Here is a 17,528-nt window from a genome sequence, read left to right on the forward strand (position 1 = left end):
AGTTTTGACTGCATAGACCCAAGGTCAGTGGGGGTGTCTGAAACATAATCTGCGTGTGGTTGGTAGGGTTTCACTTCCTTACTAGGCAGGTTTTCTCTGGCCACTGAACAAAGTACATCAAAGGTCCCATTTTTAAACTGCTTTCCTTACAGCTACCTTCTTGGACACACTCCAGAAGCATGTATTCAATGTCTCCGATGGCTCGTGATGACTGCCGTGATAGAGAAAGCTACAAAGAATATGAATTTCAGTACCAAGCAAACCACGTCATGCTGTTTACAGTCACAGAGGGAGGCTGGTTGCCACCTGTGGAGGGCAGTAGAGGGAGTGATCCACAAGCATGGCCGGACTCCCGCGTTCGAATCTCAGCTCCACCACTAGCTGGGGGGACCTTGTGCAAATTACTTAGCCTTTGGGGGTTTCAATTTCCTCACCCATATAATGAGGGGATAGTAAAAGCAACTGATTTATAGGATTATTGTGAGGCTTCAATGAGTCACTACAGGTAAAAACAATTAGGGCATTAAGCCCTGGCACATGAAAAGTACTATCTAAATATTAGCTATGATTATGGTGACCAAAGTGTTAAAAAGATGTCTTTCTTACTTTTTAAGCTATCAGTTTGTAGAGAAAGCATTATATTTCCTCCTTTAACCTCTCTCATTATCTCCTTTTCTTCACAGTTAAGGCTTCATACTTGTGAAAGGAATGACACTGTGTGTGTGTGTGTGTGTGTGTGTGTGATTAGATGTGAAAATTAATTAAGGCTGAGAAAAATGTATTAGAGAAGGTATATCAAGTCTTCCTCTCAGCATAACACATACAGGCCATTTAAATATTGATAGTATATATATATTTTAAAACTCTGCTAGTAATTTTTTAAATTACATATTAAGTAATCATAATAGGTAAGATTCTTTAATGCTTACTATTGCTTCAGCACACATATATTTTTTAAATCCTCACAACCGTCCTGTGAGGTAGGTAGTATTCTCTTTTTACAGATGAGGAAATACAACCACATAGAGATGAAGCTATTTGTCCCAAATTAAGCAACTAGTAAGTGAGAGAACTGAGATACTCCGAGTCCAAATATACACAAACCTTTATATGGCACTGCCCCCTACATGGCTTATGAAATGAAGTCTAATTCATTTCAGAACTTTTACAAACTTGACGTGTTTCCATTTTTCTTCAGAGCACTTAATGGGTTCAATATTTCTTAGGAGACAGGAAAACTTTTCATTCTCCTTCCTCAAGTTGCTTACATATCCTCTTTTCTGATCATAACTTTAATATACGCTCATTAGAGAAAGTATGAAAGTACCTGGTAGTGGACACTGGTTGCTTTTGCTGCCATGGATCTGTCCCCTGTCTTAGAAGAGGACCTAGATTTTGCTTTAGGGTAAATAATCTCCCTTCTATTTTTAGTCTAGTGGTTTGGGCTCGACTGCCCCACCCTCACCAGGGCTCCAGATGTAGATCCCAATTGGTTTGAGACAAACAGGTGTCTCATCCTACTGGCCTAAGCATCTGATTCAAGGATTGGCAAACAACCTACTAAGAGCCACCAAGATGTGAGGAGATACGTGCTAGTGCCTATGAGAAAGACGAGCTTCCTCTGTCAACAGGGGATGCTGCTAAAAGAGACCTTTCTTGACTTGGATGTGATGTGAGATCTGGAAAGCTGCAGCCATCTTGCACCCATGAGGGATGCCTAGAAGCACCATGCTGGGACACCACTGGACACAGACTGAAGACAGAACAAAAACAGCCTTGACATCATCTGGGCTACAGTATCTATTCTTGACTGAAGTCATACCTCAGACATGAGATTTTCAGTTACAGGAACCAAGAAATCTCACCCATCCCCATTTTTTGGTGGTTGTTTAAACCAATTGGAGATTGATTTTCTGTCACCTACAGTTGAAAGACTCCAACTATCAAAATGAAGAATAAAAAATAAAAATAGGCAAAAAAAATGTATCTATACATAGGTGTAATTCCTTCAGAACTATGTATTATTTTCATATAAAAATATTTTACATATTAATTTTATTCTTAAGCTTATCATAATCATGACATTTTTACAAGTCATAAAATATTTTCGTGGACATACTTTTTCATGGCTGCACAATATTCTACTGTATGAAGGGTTGGAAGGAGGACATTTTGGCTGAGGTTTTATATATATATAATATGTATAATTAATATTTATAAAACATTTATATATAAACAAAAATATTATATATGTATTATATATGTGTGTATATGTGTCTGACTTTTATTTGCCATTTTGAAATACTTCCTGATTAAAAGTTTTTAAAAGCTGAATTAGTGGATTAAAGTATATGAATATTTTTGACTTTTGACATGGACTGCCAAACTGCTTTCTAAGAAGGCTGGAGCAGTGTAAAAATCCAATAGCACAGGTATGAGAGTACTATGGCACTTCAGCCGTACAAACACAGAGTCTTATCACTTGACAGGTGAAAAATTGTATTTCACTTTAATGTGCACTGATTTAATTACCATTGAGGTTTGACATCTGCCACAATATTTTTTCCCTTTCTGAATGTGTATTCATCTTCTCTGCCTTCTCAGCTCCTGAGATTTTTGGTGTTGTCTTAGAAGTGCTCTGAAGTCTTTATGTATTGAAGGAATTAGCCCTTTGCCCTATTTGTTAACAAATATTTCCTCTGGTGTTTTGTTTAAACTTAGGACACTTTTGGGGTATGGAAATCTTTAAATACTTTCCTCTGAAACTTCTTCCACATCTAGAGATTGTATATTCATCAATATTTATTTCTAGTTTTTTATGGTATTACTTTTTAAAATGTTTTTTAATGTTTCTGGAATTTATCACAGTATGTGGTTCATAGCATGATTTCAATCTTTTCTTTTCTCCCAAATAGCTAACGAATGTTCCATTACCATTTATTGAATGATCTTTACTTATCTGATTTGTAATGCCTTCCTTTTCATATATTAAATTATTAGTGAGCCCATATCTGGGCTTCATGTCCTGTTCTCTAAGCTGGCTGTTCTTGAGCTAATAAAACTCTCATTACATTACTTATTATTATATTACTAATATAATTTTATTCATAATAAACCCAAAACTAATTTAGTAAGTTCTGATATTTTAGAAACATTGTCTTTTTATCTAGAATCATTTGTTTAAGGCCTCTTTTATGTCTTTCAGTAGTTTTTATGTTTTTTTTAATAGTTCCTATTATCTTTTTGTTAAGGCTATTCCTAGACATTTTATATTAGTTGTTACTCTTGGAGAATTTTAGAATTCTTGATGCCTCCCATCTGGTCTCTTCATCAGAAACTTGAAAATCCTGAACCACAGATCTGATTTAAACAAACGAGGTGAAAGGAGCTCGAAGAGCCATGGGCAGCAGAAGATATTGTGAAACCCTGAGAGTTGCTCCATGTGGTGGCTGAGCTGTTCTCTGGAAACAATCTTCTCTATGAAACTACACAGTTTCCAGCTCGACTTTCAGTTTTCTCAACATTTAAAATTAGATAGTAGAAAAATCTGTGGCAGATTCTTACCCAGAAAAAGACAGCACTGGCACAGAGGGTTATACGTATACACTTTCCCCAGGTGGTAAAGGGAATACGCTCTTCTTCCTAATGTAAAAAAAAAAAAAAAGAAGTTTAGTCAATCAAGCGATTCCTCCAACGAAATGATTTTTCTCCTAATTGGTCACTGAATCCTAGGCTTAATTTTTAAAAAAAATTAGTTTTCAGACACATACTCCTTACTCATACTTGCATGTTTGCTTGTTAACAATTTCAGACATACATACAGCAAAACGTGTTCAGTGTTCATTTTAATAGTAGTTTTTGAAAATGCAAATGTGAATAATAAACTGTTTATCTGCCATGATCTGAGTTCAGGAGTCTGGATATCTGACAATACCATTCCTGAGCTTGTCTTAGATTGTAGAAATGACTGCAGTGATAACGCAGAGTCTGTGCAGGACAGAAAGTTTCACAGATGTCTGCAAGTACTAGGGAGCCAATGTGTGTTTTCTGGTTGAGCTTTATGTATTAATTAGGTATAACTATGAAGTTTTAGAGTTTCCATTTTATAGTTTATATGAATATATGTAGATTTTTCTAAAAATAAAATCAACAGTGTGATTATAGCTGCAAACAGGTACATGGCATTTACTCTGTGCCAGGTGCTATTCTAAGTAGGTTCTATCCATTAACTCAATCAATCCTTACCACAATCAATGAGGAAGCAACTTTCTTATCCCTGTGTTATAGCTGGGGAAACTACAGCACAGAGAACCTAACAAGTTGTCCAAGATCACTCAGCTAGTAACTTGCTGTGTTCAGATATGAATTCAGGCAGTTTTGTTCCCAAGGCCTCACCACCACACCGCTGGCCTCTCTAGACACTGAGGATGTGTTCTCAATCAAGGTAAAATGAGAAAGAACAATAAGGAGAAATGAACCTTCATCTTCAATTTTTTAACAAGCAAGGTTACAATGGAAATTTAACTTATTAGTTGGCAATTTTTAATTTAAAATGGACAGATTTAAATTTCCAAAATGTCTTTTCTTCAGTATGTTTTGTATGTTGCCAATAACATAAGCTTTTGTTTTTCAGTATTCAAAAACGTTATGAACATCTGATTTTGTCTAAGTTTCAGCTTTCATTATGTACAATCTTTCACCAACACATGCTTTGACCCCCATCTTTCATCATAAACAATGGGAACTATTCATAATGGGGATGATTTAAAGCTTGTTATATTGTAAAAGACAAATGTCACTTTCTGTTGGGTAACTGAACCTCATTTTTTTCCATTTATAAAATGAGGAGGTTGAACTGCTCCCTCCAGACCCTTTTACTGCCAACATTCTGTAAATCTGTGAGTCAATTTATAAAGTCTATGGTTGGAGACATTTTCAGATGCTTTTGATAAAAGCATTTTCTTTCCAAGAGTTATTCATATTCAAAACCTACTGTCCTTATGCTGATGACTACAAGTACAATTAGCTCCAGATTTTGTGTTGATGGAAAGAGGCAATAATGCAGATGATTCAAAAAAATTATCTTTCACTGGCTTTGGAATGTTTATACAAAGAGATTATATAGTTTTATTTTTTAATTCTGCAGCAGCGGTAACAGCGGCAAATTTACCTTTCCAATTAGATAAAATGCCTAGCACGGGGCCTGAATATAGTTTGGCCTCAACAGATGTTTCCCTTCTTCCTCCATCCTTTCTCTGATTTTAGGATAAGAGTCACCCCACTCTGTGCACATACCAACCAGAAGGGGGAGCAGTGACCAAGGCGTCGTGCAAGACAAAGGAGCTAGTCTACGATGAAAAGGTGGCTGTAATAATGAAGGACCATGTGAAAAACTGAGAATCAACTATGAAAACCAATGTGTCTTTCCTTCTACATCTATGTCATAGAGTCTAATTTTTATTGGTACTATGAAAGGACACAAATCAACGCATCTTTTCTTATACATTTATGTCAGAGGTTTTTTATTTTTTTCATTTTTATTGTTATTATGAAAGAAGGTACCACATTTATCTCCTGTGCCTACTGTTCTTAGCAGTGCTCCTTCACTTTGGCTGTACATTAAAAATCACCAGAGCAGCTTAAAAAAAAAAAAAAATCCTGTGCCAGAATGCACCCCAGGCCACTGAGTACCATCAGAGTATATAGCAACAGAAGCCGGGCGTCAATATTTTTTAAGCACCCGCCCCTACTCCGTGATTCCAATGTGCAGTCAAGGTTGAGAACCCCTGCAATAAATAGACTGAATTGAATCTAGATGACATACTCTTTACCTGAGTGATCTCATTTATCACCACATGAGTACACCGTGCCTCATATTCTGGCCGGGCTTGTTCTTCCTGCTGTAACTCGACAGTGTCCCATTCGTACTCAAGTTCTGCTTGGCGCCGCTTCCAAAACTCCAAAAACAAGGTAACTACCAAAGAGAGAACAGCATCATGTGGATCTTCAGTGATGACTGATGCTTCAGAAATCTGTACTGAATACTATTAATTATCTACAACACTTTTGTATATGGTCAATAAAATCTAATTTTACTTATTTATAGGCGATACTAATATTTAAAAGAGAGAAAAATGAGTTAATGTTTTTTTTAAAAGGAAAATATTGATAATTTATTCAACTTGTGAAAATAGACTATAGGTCATGGGAAGGGTGGCAATGGGATGGTCAGAAGGCATCTGATTGTGTCTACTGCTAAAGCATCTGCTCCTAGCACATTACTGCCAACAAAAAAACACAAGCAATTCAAATTGCTATTATAATTCAAAGCAGTTTATGGTCCATCCTTTAGTCTGCTCCTCCTTGCATCCCTCTCCCTCTCTTCCTTCCAAAGGGCTTGGGGGTGCAGGGATGAGAATGCTTCAGTGGTCCCCAAACCTTTATTTTCCACCACCCAAGTCACCCCAATTAAAACAACATTCTTAAATGTGGAAAACTGATATTTTTCTCAATCTTGTGTAAAGTATGAATAAAACAATTTTTAGAAATCAAAGATTTGTAACTTCAAATACTAGACAAAAACAACATTAAATGTTCATTGAAAATGTGGTTTCAGAGTAAATCCCCTAGGCTCTTCTTCCAATCAGACTGATACCCCTAAGCCCTTCCTATATAGAAATTCTGGAATAAACACTGTTCCATCCACAAATATTTTTGGTCTCTACTATGTGCTAAGAATAAAGAGAAAAAAAGATATGGTCCCTGCTTCAAGGAGCTCCTAGGTGTATAGGAATTATAGTGAAGTGATAGTTACAGTGGACTTTTAAGACAGCTGTGATCAAAGGAAGCACAGGTGCTCTGGGACACAGAGCCACAATGTAACAAGGCTGTCTCAGAGGAGGGAGCCACTGGGGTGAGTTCTGAGATGGCTTAGAGCTGATCAGGTGAAGGTGGAAGGCCATTTCCCCTTAGGGAGCCGTGCGTGCAAAGGCAAGAGACCAAAGAGACCCAGGTACTTTCCAAGAGCTGCAAACAGACTGGAAGGGAGCACAGGGTGTGGTGAGGCGGGTGGGACAGCCAGGTGGAGAGATGGCAGGGGCACATCACGAAGGACTCTGTGTGCCTTAAAGGTGGGGGAGACATTGAAGGAAGTCGAGAAAGAGACTAGAGGCAGGGAGACCTACTGGCAGGTCCACGATGAGGCCTGCTTCAGCTGGGAGGTGAGAGAAGACCGCGTTTTAGCAGGTTGACAGATTGCATGCAGGTGTGATGGAAGGGGGAGAAAGAGGTCAAGGATGCCCGCCAGCTTTCTGGCTTTGGCGATGTCCTAAATTCTGAAATAAGAAGGGCAGGGAAAGGAACAAGTCTGAGAGAGAAGATTACTGATTTGGTTCTGATCAGCTGCCTGTGGGCCACAGGGGAGATACCCGGTAGGCAGGTCAAAGTCTAGAACTCCAGAGAAAGATCTAGGCTGAGCCGAGGCTTTTTCCTGTTTCCAGTGGTAACTGGGGCATGAGTGGATGAGCTCACTAAAGGAGCTACGGAGGGGTAGTTCTCACCCTGCCTGCACGTGAAGCATCGAGAGCTTTTGAAAAATACTGAGCCCAGGCACCACCCCCGAGATTCTGATTTTATTGGTCTGGACTGGGCCTGTGCATAGTTTTTTGTTTTTGGAAAGCTCTACTGAGCAGTCAGGGTTGTGAATCAACCTGTAGAGAACAGGGAGCCTTTGAGTGCAGAGCAAAGACCAGCTGCCCTGAAATCCTGCAGACCCCGCTGCAGGCAGCCGGAGACATGGGGGAAACCTCAGGATGGGCCCTGAGGAACATGAACGCAAAGCTCCCCGATGGCAAGGACAATGGAAATGCTCAAAGCACCCACTTCCCAGAGATAATCTGGACTTTGGAATCAAGTTCAAATTCTGGTTCTGACAATCATTAGATGTATGACTACTGGTTAAAGTGCTTCAACTTCCCGAGCCCCTGTTGCCTGCCCACCCCCCCACCCACCATGGAAAATGGGGGAAATAGAACCTACCTCGTAGGCTGTTGTGAGCTTAATGATACAACATCTGTAAAGGCCCTCATGACCCTCTGAGGTAACTACTATTACTATCCCCATTTTGGACACCAAGAAACAGAGGCACAGAAAGCTTCAAATACTTGCCTGAGATAAGGATTGAGGTATCAAACCAAGGCATCCTTGGCTCCAGAGCCCGAGCCCTTCTTACAATGCGGTACTGCCCAAGTCACCTGCTCCATAACTTGCCTTCCTTTGGCTCTGCCCCGTGGTACCCACTCTGCTGAGATGTCATCACTGCATGCCTGCCCGGTGTCTGATTCCAGCACTGCTCCTCCAGGACACAATGCTAGTACCTGTCCTCCATCCCACCACTGCCTCTGTGGGTACACTAACCCTCACGATGCCACTGCTGTGACTACCTGCTGTTCACAAGCAAGTACAGGTGGCAGCTCAGCTTTCTGCCATAGACGCTACTGTCAATGGATGCAAAGAGCACACAGTTAGTGGGGGAGGCCACTTCTTGTCTCCTACTTGGCTGGGGAACTGGAAGGCAGCTAGTCCCCCTGTGTAACTTTGAAACCCAGTGTGGGAGCTATGTGAGGCTTCCTGGCCTCTTTACATAGGAATGATGTCCACTCCCCAAAGAGTCCCCCAAGTTGTAGTTGACACTGCAATCCACTGGCCCCATCAGGGAGTGGAGGTGATGGCCTATATAGTCCACCAAGTTCCATCTCCTTGCATGACAGCTACAGGGGGATGAATTAACCCTGGAGAGTGAAGGCTACAAAGCCCTTGGGTATTATTTCCTGACACTCTCAGGTCACCCAAATGTTCCAAATCCTCTAAGTAAACAACTTTTGTGGCCTCTCCCATTGCGGAGCACAGGCTCCGGGCGCGCTGGCTCAGCGGCCGTGGCTCACGGGGCCCAGCCACTCCGCGGCATGTGGGATCTTCCTGGACCAGGGCACGAACCCACGTCCCCTGCATCGGCAGGTGGACCTTCCCTGCGCCACCAGAGAAGCCCTAACTAAACAACTTTTAAGAGAAACCGAACTGACTCATCTGTCAGACCTCTGACAGCAGGACTGATTTGGCTGCTCCTGCTTTCAGGACAGGCCTCTTTCTCCTTCTGTGGGCCCGTCCCAGAATGAAAGAGCCTGTTCCTCATTTATGGGTAAGAGAGCATGTGTGACTCCTGACCAGAACCTTCAAAAATAGACCTCTCTGTGGGAAAGGAAGCATATGGTGCCACAGCTCAGCTACCCTACAGCCTCATCTAGCCAAGACCACAGCCAACGCAAGGGGCCCCTGCTGGTGAGTGTTCAGTATGGACAGCGATGCCTGCACCACTGAAAATCTGCCCAGCCATTCACGCCCTTGCCTCTATCCAGGGGGAAATGAAGCATCCATGGAAGGAAAGCCTTGAGGGCACCAGGTAACTATGGACCAAGCTGCATCTGGCTGTTCTTGCTCCCCACCTGACCTATGCTGGCTGCATGGGTGGATACTCTGAAAAGAGACCCCTGCTTTGGGGAATGATCCAACTCTCCTTGGGCTGCATATGAAGCGGCCCAGTATACATAGGAAGCCACCCACTTACCAAAGTCCCCTAAGCTCACATCTCCTTGATAAATACCGTGCATCCCCATCAAACAGAAGACCCCTACTTTTAAATTTACTTGAGAATTCTACTGCCAACATGGCCTTACCCCTTCCACCCATGAAGTTCTTTCCATTCTGTGTCCCCCTTTGCAACCATGAAATCAGTCCAATGCTAGTCTACATTCTGTCCAAAAGGACACACTTTATTCCCTATGCTGACCTCAACTTGGGCGCTTCAAAATGGATAGTACTCATGCACCCTGACCTATAGTTGCTTCCGCGTTTATTGTTTATCGTGCCCACTAGAATGTCACCTTCTCGAGGGCAGAGGTTTGGTTTTGTTCACAGGGGAAACACTAGCACACAGCAGGCACTGGATAAGTATTAGCTAAATGAATGTACTGTGGGAAGTCATCCCAGGAACTGGAGGACCTCCATCACCTGGGACACCTGAAGGATGGAATCATCCACTCGGAGGGCCCAGCTGATTCCCACCATTCTCTGCTATGCCTGACCATCCACTGTCCACCACACTCTGCTCCGCCAGTCACGTGGGCCTGGATGAGCTGAGAGGAGAATGTAAGTGTTGATGGGTAGGGTTGCGGCAGCTCTAGCCCCTTGACTGCTGGGAGTTATTCAGGATAGAGAGACTGAGGAATCATCATGCATACCGTCCTACCCCACAACTCACTCAAAGCACTAGGACTGCACATCAGAGGAAACCACTGGCCCTTTCCAACCTAAAGAAGGGGACTGTGGGTGAGAAGAGGGTGCCTTTCCATTAATAGCCTCTTTACGAGCCCAGCCTGGAAAAAGCTTTCTAAAGCCACTTTGGATACCTTCCTTTTGTTTTTGTAATCCCTCTAAATTTTGTCATTTTAATCGAAATATTAGACATACAGATGTTTTTGAAATATTTATTGATTTTCAATGAAGAAAATCCTCAATTTCCTCCTCTGCTAAGTAAAGAAAATTACTTTTCACTTTATTAAAAAAAAAGCAGCTTACTTTCACGAATTTGTATCTTCAAACGTATCTATTTTTAAAAGAATTTGTGATGCAAGACACGAAAGTCCATCTATGTTTTGGCACCTACAGGTAGGCAACAGGACTGATCTCATGAGGCTGGAAGGCTGGGACTTTCTTATTCCTGTTACGGAAAGAAGAGTCTGTACCTGTGTAGGTGAGGACCAAGGATGTGGAACCATCATTTTCTAACCCATTTTTCAGAACCCCACATAAGGCAGTGCAATTATATCAAATAAATAATTCTGCATCCTTCTAAAAGTTTGCTACAACTTTATTACTATACATTGCATTTTGTCATTGATCTAAACACTGATGACAACCAAAGTATTTGCAGAACTCTTATTCTGTGCTTGTCACTTTTTGTCTCTGGGGACCTCAGGTAAGTTGCCTAATCTGCCTGAGTGTCATTTTCCACATCTTTAAAATGGGAGTGTAACAGCCATTTATTTGTTCAGTATCTATCTAGCAACAGTATCAACAGGAGATGATTTATGAAAATCAAACTACTCTTCTCACAAAAAGCAACAGAAACAATTCTAATCAGTGCTATAAGGGAGGAACAGTGGTACCCTTCCCCTTCCTCCCTGAACTTGAACATAAAGGGTAAAATGACTGCTTTGACCAAATCCTGAAATTGAGGAGTTCTGAGTGGGAAGTGATATAACTGCCATGCAACGAAGAAATGGCCTGGTGAAAAATAATGATTGGGCAGCAAATCCTCGAAACCTTGAAGGGCACAAGCCCTGGGAGCTGTAGGAATGGGTGGGAGTCGCTCAGTTCCTCATTTCACAGAGCCAAGAACTTTGCAGGGTCCGTGAAAGACCCTGAGAGCCTAGTGTAACCACCCAATGTTCTGGAGTTCTCCTGGGCTACATGGCTGCTGACTCACAGTGCTGTGTGCCCTAGAGTGAGAGCACCGGGACCTGGGGTGACTGTGCATGATGCCAGACAGGAATTTCCTGTTCTGTACCTTTGCTCTCTCTCTCTCTCCCTGCAATAAAACAACTGGTCGGACTCCAGTGGGGAACTCCGCACTTATATTCTCTGGCAAACCACACACCAGGCAGCTCTAGCTGACTGGTGAGAGACAGGACTCTTATAAGAATATATAATAAGAGGGGCCTCCCTGGTGGCGCAGTGGTTGAGAGTCCGCCTGCCGATGCAGGGGATACGGGTTCGTGCCCCGGTCTGGGAGGATCCCATATGCCGCGGAGCGGCTGGGCCCGTGAGCCATGGCCGCTGGGCCTGCGCATCCGGAGCCTGTGCTCCGCAACGGGAGAGGCCACAACAGTGAGAGGCCCGCATAACGCAAAAAAAAAAAAAAAAAAAAAAAAAAAAAAAAAGAATATATAATAAGAGAAGGCTGCCTAGGACCTTGGGAATCAAACCCAGCTTGTTCTCTTAATCAGGACATTAAACAGCTGAAGAAAATATGCATCAGATGAAGAAGGTTCCCAACACACAGCGTTGGTGGTTGTATCCAGCAATGTCTAGGGCAAGGCACACTCTGGTAGATGCGAGCATTCTGGCTGCCTTAAGAGTTTGCTGCTGAAGGGCTGAGACATTTTATTGGGCCTTGAAACTAGTCAGACCTCTTCACTCACAAAGGCAGACAAGGCAGATGAGCTTGCTCAGCCTGTATTCTAGCTTCCTAACTGAAAGACTATGAGATTGAAAAGACATTTCTCAGGAAAAACGACAAGGTTGTACTGTATAGCACAGGGAACTGTATTCAGTACCCTGTGATGAACCATAATGGAAAAGAATATTAAAAAAATGCATATATATGTATAATTAAATCACTTTGCTGTACAGCAGAAAGTAGCATAACATTGTAAATCAACTATATTTGAATAAAATAAATTTAAAAAATTATAATCCTTAAAAAAGAAAAAGAAAATACATTTCTTAAACTCTCTTGCAGTTAGGGTTCCAGATGTGGTTTTAAAAATGCCCATCAGATGCATCTGTGTGTCACAAATCAGAAATGCAGCTGAATGGAAGCAAGGGTGGTTATAGACACTGTGTTATTTTGCTGGTATGGATGCAGCTGGAGAAGCAGAGACCTCAAACTAACAGTCGCAAGAGTCATTTTCTGATCTCCAAGTGCAGCTAGTTAGAGTGAAGGCTTCCTGAAATCCCCCCACCCCTCCTTATGAGCCAGGGGTCTGGGTTTTTCTGTAAATCTCTAGGCCCAGCCTAGACCTCAAAGGTGAAAATTAAAAATTGCAGTCATGCAGCCAAAAGGCTGGCAGGGAGCATTAGACAGAAGTAGGTAAGAAACAACAAGGAATGGGGAGGGAGGATACGTTCAAAGCCTTTACTTCAATCGTGGTTAGTTGGTGTTTAGGACTTTAGGAGTCAGTATGAGTAGATGGAATGGTTTGGCCTACAAGAGGGGATATTTTTCAAGTAAGTCCATGATTTGTGCTACATTTATTATAAAAGGTTTTCTACCCTCAACGTTTATAATTTCTAGGGAGCAGAAAAATACTCTGCCACATACATCTGGGCACAAAGGAGATGCTACAGGAGTATGGTGATGGTGATATGAAAAACTTCAGTTCTGCAATTGTAGGCTTTCTGTAATGAGGTTCACAGCAGTAGTTCTCATAAGGCCGAGGTAACAAGAAAAGCAATATCAGGCATTTAAAATAAAGACTTCATCATACATACATATCCTTAAAGATACATATATGGTGCTACGAGCAGGGCCGAAATGTTTTCTGCATTCTACAATCTGATGAAATAAAAGCAGCAGCTCAATATGCCTGTCAGTTCTATAAACATGGTGTAGTTAATGATCACAGAAAGCGGGGTGGGCTAGGGACCTTGAAGTTTTTCTTTCCAGTGTCAAAGTTAGTATTTTTTGCTTTATTTTAAAAGTCTCTTTTAATTAGGGCTATCAGCATCCATTAGTATATGGCGTTCAATAGATGTGTTAGAATTTTATAGATTATGAACCAGTGCTGAGACTGAGGTTTAGGCAATAGTTAAAAGCGACCCCACCCAAGTGTTCGGCAGCCACTCTCTTACCAGGGATAAAAAAAAAAAAAAAAGATTATTTTACAGCGGAGGAGTACAGAGAATCTTAATATATGACCTTGATCTTTAGTCTCCCATGTGTCAAATATTAGCTAGTGTTTGGTCTCCAGCCAAAACATGCTAAATGTCTGAATGACAGTGTGACTTACTAGGTAAGTTTGGCCTTCTTAGAGTTTATGCAGGAGTGGCAACTAATATCTCTTAAAAGTGTCCAAAATAATTGGCCTGTCTGTTCTGTGATTCATTTGGGGACCCTTCATAGGCACAATCACTGCAAAAGAAAAATACCACCGAGGACACCTGTAAACAGCTGTATCTGTACGTGAGTTGCATGTGTTGATGTGTTGTCTTCTCCAAAATAAAAGACTTGGTTCTGTTTCTTCCCCCAACTATCTACACCCTGAACATTATTTTCCCCTTGACTTATACACAATGAAATTGGAAATGCATTTATCTTGGAAAGTGGACATTTTTTCTTCTATGGTAGAACAGTTACATCAATTAAACATGTGAAAGTCTGTATTTAAATAAATGATAATTGCCTCATTACATTAATAAGGCTATTCAAAATAAATAATATATAGTATTAAAGCTTCTATATACAAATTATATTCTTTAGGATATCTGTTCTATTATTAAACAGAATGTTACTATTATAAGAGTAGCAGCACATACTCATATAGAAGTGTATAAAGAAGAAAGCTTACCTGTAATCCTTGTGTTGCTGCTTTTCCCGAACCCCAAACCCTTGAAAGTCAGGTTGGATCACAGCTATGAGGGTTATTACAATAATGGCTCCCAGTGAATCACGCCCCTGTGTATCCAGCCCTTGAGCAGTCCTCCCACCTCCTCACATTGTTGCTGGGTTGACCATGACTTGCTTTGGTTGATGGAACATTTGCAAACTTGATGCAGACACAGGCTTAAAAAATGCCTGGAGTGCGTTTCTCCTGTCTTGCTTCTCTTTGGAACCTTAAACTTCCATGTGAAGAATCCTGAGCCAGCCCACTGGAGGATGTAGACCCAGAGGAGGTAGCCCAGCTGGGCCCTACAGACCAACCCCTCCTGGCGAACTATGCCTGGAGAATCTCCCAGCTGACACAGAGAATCATGAGAAACACTAAACCACTACATTTTGAGGTAGTTTTTTATGCAGTAATTGATACAGTGGCCTTAAGAATTATAAATGGAGTCTGAGGGGAGATGAAGTTTGGGCAATCCAAGGGACTGAAAGTGGGTTACCTTAATCGCCTACGTAAAACCATATAATGCTATTTAGTTCGGTACTTGTATCATCTTAAGGTTTTTGTTTGTTTGTTTGTTTTTAGTTAAGAGGCAAAAGGAAACTGAAAAAAATGGACATAACTTACCCCATACCCCCATAAATACTGCAAAGACTAGGGTTCCAAAACTGTCAAAGAGGCACAATTTCTGGAAAATACAATAATAACATATACATGAATCATGTTCTTCACTTACCAGGATTCAGCAAATATGAACTGCTTTGTATATGCTACAGTTTGGGAATTTCTTTTAAAGCTGTTACCTAGTTTGACAATCACTGTGTCTACTACATACTCACAGATGAGATTTCTCATTCTCTTGAAAGCAAGCAGCCTCTGCTGTATTTACCAGAGTACATTTTCCAATGGAATCTTCCCATATCATGATAAAGAAATAGGCTCAGCTGCTAAGATCCCACGCTGTTGAAAGCTTCTAACATACTTTTGAATAATAGCCTCTTTTTATGGACTATGATAGTGAATTTGAGGAAATAGAATGGCCCTAAGAATACAATGAACTCCAAACAACTTTTAGATTTATGATTTGCATCTGATTATCCAACCCTCGTCAGAGGGCAAGTTCCTGAATTCCTGCATTTCTTGTTAAGCTGCGTGGCGCGGCCAAAAAAACCCCCAAAACAAAAAGTATATATATATATATATATACATACATACATATATATATATATCTGAATCATTTTGCTGTACAGCAGAAATTAACATGTAAATCAACTATACTTCAATAAAAATTTAAAAAGAAAAAAAGAGAGAAGCACAAAGCTGGGGTTTACTTTGAGATGGCTCTCCCCCAGGAGACACCTGGTTCCTCAAATCCAATGATGACTTTTCTACCGTCGCTGATGAAAGATTCCTTTAGGATAAGGAGGCACAGATGCTTTTGCTGACGTTACAAAGGGTACAATGATCATGAAGGAATACATGACATACTCTATTTACTAGTTCTGCTAAGTTTCCCCTTTTTGCTAGTATAAAAATAGTCTATCTCCCTCTATGAATTCCTGGAAGATCTTCCAACTAGTTACCGATTTTTATTAGTGAGCATTTTATATCTCTTAAAAAGGTCTATTAAGTTAGTGGAAAAAGTGGCAAACATAATATCAACTTTATGATAGATCTTGTGAAAAGTAAAGAAGACATGGTAGAAAAGGAAGCTATAGGCTAAAAATAAATAAATGAATAGCAAACTTTCCAGTGCCAAAGAAAATTCAAATCTGCTTCTCAGAAAAACTCAACTTTTTTAAAGGTTCTTTCTGTGTTGCCCTTTATACTGATATAAAATGAGTAAACTTTCATCTACATAAAAATATAAGTTATGTTATTTTTGTAAAATAATATCCACCCACCCATCTTCTTATATATCCTTTTTCCAAAGCATATAGATGCCCTCAATCATCCATATATACCCTGAGCAGAAAGCACAGTCCCGAACTGTCTGTCATTCAATTACTCCTCTCAAAAATCCAGCTCAAGGAAGACAAAATTAATAAATGAGTGATCCATCTGGGGAACAATGCTCCCCACCTATTTATTCCTCTACTCCTGGGATTCTATGGAACATGATTTCAAGTCTATTAGCTTTGACTCTTATGGAACCATCTTTTGCAAGCTGTCTTTTAATGTCATACCTTATCCCTTATTGAAAATTATTGCAGGAAAAGTCCTAAGAGAAACATTTCTGTGTGTTATAATGTTATTCTTGAAGATTCTATCCAATGTTACTCCTCTTCTAGGAATCAATGCAAACCTCTCTCTCTTTGATACCTCCCTATCTGCCCTGACACCTCCACCCTCACTCCAGAAAGAGAAAATCCTATTATGCTGAGAAAAAGCCACTGGAAGCACATCTGTCAATGTTAGAGGGGGGGAAAAAAAAGGAGCAGCAAGAAAAGGCAAGTTTACTGCTAATGCCAAGCTCACCCCAGCTGCCTAGCTCAAGACGAGAGATGTGCCGTGCACTCTTATGAGAAGGAGTTAGGTGGCTTGGAGGAATTTACCATTTTTGCCACTTGTGTAAGGATCAAGGAACTGAGAGAAAGAAGAAGATGGCTGGCTGGCCTCTCTGCTCTCCGTGCCCCAGGAGCAACATGGAAGCAGGAAGTAGGGAAGAAGATAAGCAAAGAGCTTTCTTGGTAAGAAGCTTAGTTTAGCTTGCTTGGCGGGATGGCACAGAGAGGGAAAGCCAGCTGTGTTAACTGTGGCCCCAAGTCAGCATACTGCTTTAGTCAGGTGGAGCAGGAAATAAGAGAGAGCTGTATACGCAGGCATGATGATTTTAAGCAGAGGAACCAGTTAGAATTTAGAAAAGTGACCATTTGCTATGCTTTCTTCCTGCAAAGGAACAAAATCAAAATTTTATAACAGTGTATTTCAAAGAACTAAATATTATACCTTAACCATGTTTCCTCTTTATCTTGCCAGCTAAAAAGCTGAGAACTTTATTTAATGCTCAGTCATAAAAACAGTATTAATCCTGATTAATTCCATAATTGTTTCTTCATTTCCTTGATCCTGATTTTCTATTTCTAT

General features: G+C 40.8%; 1 protein-coding gene across 2 annotated transcripts in view; it reads right to left on the reverse strand.

Annotated features, from left to right (window-relative positions):
• Positions 1-17,528, reverse strand: part of ANO6 (anoctamin 6) — a 216,351-nt gene that overhangs the window by 35,594 nt on the left and 163,229 nt on the right. For both annotated transcript variants that reach the window (XM_060112165.1, XM_060112164.1), the window contains 3 exons: positions 15,069-15,129; positions 5,832-5,974; positions 3,565-3,642 (listed from right to left, as the gene is read on the reverse strand). In XM_060112165.1, the coding sequence (XP_059968148.1) occupies positions 3,565-3,642; positions 5,832-5,974; positions 15,069-15,129 (282 nt within the window). The remainder of the gene's footprint in view (positions 1-3,564; positions 3,643-5,831; positions 5,975-15,068; positions 15,130-17,528) is intronic.

This window comes from Mesoplodon densirostris, chromosome 11 (assembly GCF_025265405.1).
Source record: "Mesoplodon densirostris isolate mMesDen1 chromosome 11, mMesDen1 primary haplotype, whole genome shotgun sequence".
In the NCBI taxonomy this organism is placed as follows: domain Eukaryota; kingdom Metazoa; phylum Chordata; class Mammalia; order Artiodactyla; family Ziphiidae; genus Mesoplodon; species Mesoplodon densirostris.